This window comes from Arachis stenosperma, chromosome 6, assembly GCF_014773155.1.
Source record: "Arachis stenosperma cultivar V10309 chromosome 6, arast.V10309.gnm1.PFL2, whole genome shotgun sequence".
Taxonomy (NCBI): Eukaryota; Viridiplantae; Streptophyta; class Magnoliopsida; order Fabales; family Fabaceae; genus Arachis; species Arachis stenosperma.
In genome coordinates, this window is record NC_080382.1 from 132,994,638 (window position 1) to 133,001,443 (window position 6,806).

General features: G+C 34.0%; 1 protein-coding gene across 1 annotated transcript; it reads right to left on the reverse strand.

Annotated features, from left to right (window-relative positions):
- Window positions 1-2,916: 2,916 nt before the first annotated feature.
- Window positions 2,917-5,639, reverse strand: LOC130932446 (CASP-like protein 4A3). Its single transcript, XM_057861771.1, has 3 exons — window positions 4,741-5,639; window positions 3,954-4,089; window positions 2,917-3,306 (listed from the first exon to the last, which is right to left on the reverse strand). Exons 1-3 carry the CDS (start codon window positions 5,529-5,531, stop codon window positions 3,118-3,120), a joined length of 1,116 nt encoding a protein of 371 aa, XP_057717754.1. The 5' UTR covers window positions 5,532-5,639; the 3' UTR covers window positions 2,917-3,117.
- Between the last annotated feature and the right edge of the window lie 1,167 nt (window positions 5,640-6,806).

Consider the following 6,806-nt stretch of genomic DNA (forward strand, 5'->3'; position numbering starts at 1 on the left):
TAAAAGGTTTAGTTGATACACTTGAAGATTTAAAATTTTATATTGATGATAGTTATATTATTGTATTGTCTCTAAAATCTATACAAAACTAAGGTTTATATATTCAATAATTACTATATTAAAAAATTTTATAGATGCTACAAATTTTAAAAAGCTATTTTTCAAAAGGCTCTCTAACTTTTAAAAGTCGCAAGTATAAACATATGAGCTTTTGATTTATTAAACGCAAAATAGGGTGCTTATGCTTTTGAAAAACAGAAATATTTCTTCGAAAAGTTTTACCAAACTAAACCTAAGTCTGTTCAAAATTATATCTTCAAAAAATTCACAAATACAAAATCAAATTTTTAAAATAAGTATTATGTTACATTATCATATGTTTAAATTCTTCCTGTGATAACAAATGGATGTAGACAAGATATGTTAATTCATCAATTGATTTTTTTTATTTATGGCATGAATATAAGTTATTAACTCAGAATATGAGATTAAGGTCTTCAATAGAAAATGAAAGTACGAAAAAAAAATTATATAATGGATTCTTGATTTGGAAGAAAGAAAACTTGCACATTCAAAAGATGAATACAAAATGTAGTTTTTATACCACCTAAACTCTTAATCACAAATTTTGATGACTCAATTCATACAATTATTGAATTAAGCATGTTTAATTAATATATAATTTAAAATTATTAGGTATATTATTGTAATCATATTTCTAAACTCAATAAATATATATAACAAACATATCATTATCTAACTTTTATGTGTTTTTTTCATATTTTTGTTATTAATTCTACAAACTCAATCATCCACCCGCGCATGTGCGCGGGCCTCTTGCTAGTTACTTCATAATATCACTGTATTGTCCGTGACTGATAATGGGTCTACCCCCATGTAAGCATACTTTTTTGGTAAGTAGAGGCTAATAAAAAAAAAGAAAGCAAAACAAAAATAGCGATAAATAAAACAAGGATGAGTCGCCTAAATTATATTATCCATGAGCAATACGGTGGTTGTAGCCAATTTCCTGTATTACATTTACTATGTGCCCCAAATTTTTGCCAACCAGTCAGCAACATTATTTGCACTTTGTTGTATAACGTATTAACACAAAACACAATTCCCAACTTCTATGGTTCTTGAGTTCGAAAATTTTTTGTAGCAAAGCCTTCTCTTCATGTTCGCCAGGGAAGCACTAATGACTAACAAGAAGAAATGTATCCATTATTCCACCTCACAGATAACATGGTTGGCACCAATCTCTAAAAGTCATCAACAGACTACTCCAAATCGCCCAAATTTCTGCACAAATAACACTAACTCCTGGCATTTTACCGGATCTGGCGTGAATCCAGTTGCCATATGCCCATATTCACCTCATAGAACATAACCAAATCCAGCCAGCTCTTCTTCCTTGAATACACTTCTGTCACATTTCAATTTCAAAATCCCATGCTCAAGTCAAGACCATAAACTAGGAGGCAGTTGAATCAGTTTATGGATTTTGAAAATTTTTCTATTTTGAAAGTTTTTGCCATAGCAAACACTTTGAAACTAACCGAAAAAGCAGAGGAGCACTTATTCTTGATGAGTACTTCATTTTTGTCCAGCCAAATGCACCACAAACCCGCTACAAATATGTAGAAGTTATCACCTGCAAAACTCTTTAGAATCAAGTCTTGAAAGTTTGAATATTGGTGGGATTTGAGAATCCCAAAAGGGTCCAAACAACTTTTGACTTTGAACAATTCCTCAAGCAATGAAGGATAATCTCAGGGTGAGCTTGAGATCCAACGTAGCCAGTTTGCGTTGATATCGAAGAGCAGCGGTAAGAAGAGCATTTTGAGCTCCCAACCAAAGAGCAAGTTTGAGTTTCTCCGTAATATGCAGCTTCCAAAGCCACCTCCAATCCTTTCTAGCATTCCAATTTATCAATTTATTCAAAAGCCAAATATAACTATTTTTTGCAGTATACGTTCCCTTGATCTATCTCCAACCAGACTCAAATTCAACATCCAAAGACACCCCATGTAGGCATTGAGTTATATATTTTATTATCATGCTACTTATTATTTAAAATTGTTATTGAATTCTTTTTAATTCTAACCTTTTTTTTTTAAAAAAAAACAAAGTGAAACGTGTGAGAGCAGAAAAATTTTCATAACATTTCTTACTCCTGGTTGTCTTTATTATTTGCTGCTTACGCTTAAACTAAGATTCGTATAGTGTACATCTAAAAGCTTAGGACCTGCCAAAAATAAATAAGTGTAGATGTTATTATATTTTAAATTATAAAACAAAAATACTATTTGTACACTAAAATCAGCCACTAATATATTTGTGTATAAATACATGTGTGGTTTAATTTGTTTTTAATGTGTATTTATATTCTAACATATATTTTATACTAATAGCTTACTTTGATGGCTGATTTTAGTGTACATGTAGCATTACTCATTATAAAAATACCATTTAGTGTTTTTGCTAGTCTTATTAAAGAAATGTGTTAATTGGTGATAAACAAAAATTTTAGGTATTGGTTTAATACCAATCTTACTAAAAAAAAAAAAACAGGTTTATCCATCCTAAAGGAATTTTGAATAGCCAACTAGCTATAACTCAAATGGCATAGTCTTCCCGTACTTATCTAAGAAGTTGCGGATTTGAGTCTCCCTATTTTTGGTAAAAAATAAAAAAATAAAAAGATTTTGTATGATTAATGTTTTATTCTACTAATATAGTAATACTTGTCTCCTATTATATATTAATAGATGATCTGAGCGTTTATGCAAATGAACTAAGCATCTCAATAGTCAATCCTAGTACAAGATTGACATAACTAAAAATTTCCCATTTTTAACATAGCAAATCTTCTTTCAGAAAATTGGGCACATGCCATTTCCAAAACTGATATAACAACAATCAACCCACATATTTATATACAATATTGCATAATGTTTGTAAAGCTATCTGAAACTACTAGGATGGAACCTGATGCAAGATTGTTTGAAGGGAAAGGCCACCATAGCAACTAAGAGTTGCATAAACTACCGGAATGTACACATGATAGGATAGGCTAACAGGAGAATGTGAAGCAGAGAAAAACTGCATAAACTATCTAAACCTACAAAGGATAGAACCTGATACAAGTGAGGTGAAGGCGAAGGCCACAAAGGCCACGAAGGACAAAACCACAGATGCATTTGCCATGTCCGGGAATTTATCCTTACCCCAATTGGACTCCCAGTCATAAGCTCTAGTGGCAGCCGATGATGATGCCGACATTAGAAGATATGTCAAGATCTGTAATTGAAAACGAGCAATTCCTCAGTTTCTTTATAAGGTAAACTAGATAGCACTCCTTTCCAGATCGTGATATGTGAGGCAAAAAAACAGTTAGTGTTTGTAACCAAGTGTTGCAAGTTCAATTATACCAAGTATGGACCATGGGTAGGCAAAAATCTGCTATGGAAATATAGCAGTTAGCGCTGCGGCATAGCAACCTATATATATACATATTAGGGTGTAAAAATAATAAATTCTACTAACAAATACTGACATAAAACATGTAGAAGCAGCCTGAAGCTATAATAAATAGAATATATAGAATGATATCTAATAATCGGTTATACACAATAAAAATAAAAATAAAATTTCAACCAAAGCTAAAATCAACACAGTGGAAAAGAGTGTAAGAAGGCGTCAAAGAACTTTTTCCAAGAGCAGACCCCAAAAATTCTCAGCTGGATTTCCCAGCAAGTAGACTCAAGTTTTCCCTGTGGTCCCCTTGTTTATTACTTTTCATCGTAAATCACCAGCACCAATCAATACTACAACAATTTTCTGAGTCACCATAATAACCAAAACCCAGAGATGGGGCTACTGTTTGTACAGTACTAACTAATGAACTACATAGCCATGAATTAAAACTCTGAATGTGGGATAAGTACCTGATCCATTACAAAACTGAATAAAGCCCTCAGCTGGTGCTCCACAATGTGCTTTCTTGTGAAAATGTACTTCACTAGATCACATATCTGCAATACGGAATACATAAACCCAATAGCATTCACTGACAAGCTGTACCTGCAAAAACCATACACTAACTTTTATGTGTGTTCAAGCATGACTTGATAAACTAGCATTCACAGAAGAACTTTTGAATTAACCATCCAATTCAAGCATTACTTCATTGGGAAATATCATATTTGAGCATCTGAAATCCCATAGGGGGCATCGCTTTCCTAGCACCGATTTTTCCATACTTGGGAGTCAAATCAAGACCGCGGTTAAGGGGAAGGAGTATGTGCCCCCAATCGAGTGACCAACCATGGGTTGGTTCCAATCAATCATGCTATATGTACCCCAAAAATCAGCCACCAAATCAGTTACCCATGTAAAATACATATTAATACAAAATATACATTGAAAATAAGTTTTTTTTTTTTTTGGTGACTACATTGAAAATAAGTTTAATAACACATGCATTTATACACAAGTATATGGTGGTAATTTGGTGGCTGATTTTTGGCGTGCACTTAACATTTTTTGTTCCAGACATTACTGACAACAAGAATCAAAATCCACTCTAAAGCACACTAACAACTTCAATAGCATAACAAAGAACCAATTCATAAAATGGGGAACCAAACCAATAAAAATGCACATAACAGAATATCACAAAAATAAAACTAAAAGCACAGAAAATAATTTTTATTTAATTACTTTAATATGTACCTGAATTCCTTGTATCTATAGAAAGAGTCCTGTGCCCAGCCCTTTCGCTTATCGGCAGCCAGTACTGAGAGAGACATCAAACAGGATGCAAAAGTGGCGATTCGAAGACTCAGCAGAACTTTGTTCCACATCGCTATTTTCTTAGACCTCAACATACTCATCACATCTGGTCTCAACCGCCGATTAGTTCCGCCGCCTCCGCCGCCGTTGCCACCGCCATCACCTGCGGAGGCTTGTTTGACATCATTGACGCCGATGAAACCCTCTTCCGCTCCGGGATCTACCCTGGTGACCACGTTAGGCTCCACCTGGAACCGATGAGCCACCACAACCGGCACCGGCGCCGGCACAGGAGGGAACCTTTGGTCTTCGATTGGAGTGGCTTCGTCGCGGAGGGAGAAGTGGCCATCGGAGATCGAGGATTCCGGCGAGGAAACGGCTGGAGACTTCCTCGGCGGCGACGGCGAAGAGGACACGTGGCCGGTGGAGGAGTGGCCAGAGGAAATTGAAGAGTCGGAGATGGAGTGAAGCGGAGGCGAAGGGGATTTGCGGGTTCGTAGTGAAGAGGAAGGAGGAGAAGAAGAGTGCAAAGTGATGGTTGAAGATGAAGGTTCGGTGAGTGGGTTTTGGTGTTGATTTTCATTGTTATTGTTTTGGTTTTGGTTTGAAACTGAGTCTGATGCTACTACTTCTACTTCTTTTTTCATTGTATTTGATTCTTTTTCTTCTTCTACTTTTTCTGCGACCTCCTTTTTGGCGTCGGGATAGGCTAAGCTTTCTTTTTCGCTCATCGTGTTTGCTAATTTTACCACTCAACTCTTGCCACTCAACAATGGCCACTAAAAGATTTCCACTTTTGAGTTCGGAAACGGGCGATGGTAGGTGCTCTGTCTAATTCACAATCACACACAGTTTATTATCACGGCCATTACTGTTACTGTTACTTCCATTTCGATACAGGTCTACCGTCTACGCGTATATGGGGTTAAAAAATTTTGATATGAAAATAAAATGAGTGATATACTTTAACGTGGTAATTTTTGGTGTTTTTTAAAATTGTGGGAGTACACAAATCGGACCCTCCGATTTGTGTTTAAAAAGTTAAAAAAATTCAGAGTACACAAATCGGAGGGTCCGATTTGTGTTAAAAAATTTGAAAAAATTCAGAGTACACAAATCGGACCATGCGAGTTGTTTGATTTTAAAATTTTGCTTAACAAATCGCATGGTCTGATTTGTGGGTAGGCAAATATGAATTTTGGAAGCTAGAAAACGGACCCTCCGAGTTATTTGTTGTTATCAATTTTTTTATGAAAGGAAGAACTCGCATGGTCCGAGTTCTATTCACTAACACCACATGGCTGTAAAGCACCTGGATTCCCCACATTTGAGTCTAATACCACTTTTTTCTCCATATTCAAATTAAAAAGTGCGTATATGGCGACATTCAATTATTTTGTACGGAAAATAATTTATTGGATCATTTATTAATTTAAGAGAATTTAATTTTAATTACTTATATAATTTTATATATATATCTAATTACGTAATATTGCTTTCGTAAACATAATTATTTAATTATATGAATAATCATAAAAAAATTTAAAATAATTAAAATTTTGTGTAAAATATTTTATATTTTTAATAAATTAAAATTAAATTTAATTTAAAAATAAAAATTCACCTTTTTCTGTTATTTTATGATTAAGGATGAATATGTAATGTGTTATTATTCCTGTCAATTATATTTTAACACATTTTTTCAATTATTTTTTACACACAAACATTTTTTTTTTTGTATAAATTATTTATATTAACATGCACATATTTTTTTTTGTGTCATTGCTGCACGTTTTTCATTTTTTTTGCTGCACGTTCTTCTTTTTCTTTTTCTTCTTCTTCTTTGTTATTTTTCTCTTTCATTATCGTCGTCACCAATACCACTCACCAATACCACCTCTTCTTCCCCACCTCTTCTTCCTCTTCATCCTCTTCCTCTTTTGAATCCAATTAAGTAGTTGACTGTGGTTCGATTCTTGTTAATTTTTTCGTTAGTAATTTATGAT

Bases quoted from the DNA above. Each gene is read 5' to 3' on its own strand.
- LOC130932446 (XM_057861771.1), bottom strand. From the start codon at position 5,531: ATGAGCGAAAAAGAAAGCTTAGCCTATCCCGACGCCAAAAAGGAGGTC. The intron at 4,090-4,740 runs GTACATATTAAA...TGGTTTTTGCAG, and splicing joins TATAGATACAAGGAATTCAG to GTACAGCTTGTCAGTGAATG. The intron at 3,307-3,953 runs GTACTTATCCCA...TTTCAATTACAG, and splicing joins TCAGTTTTGTAATGGATCAG to ATCTTGACATATCTTCTAAT.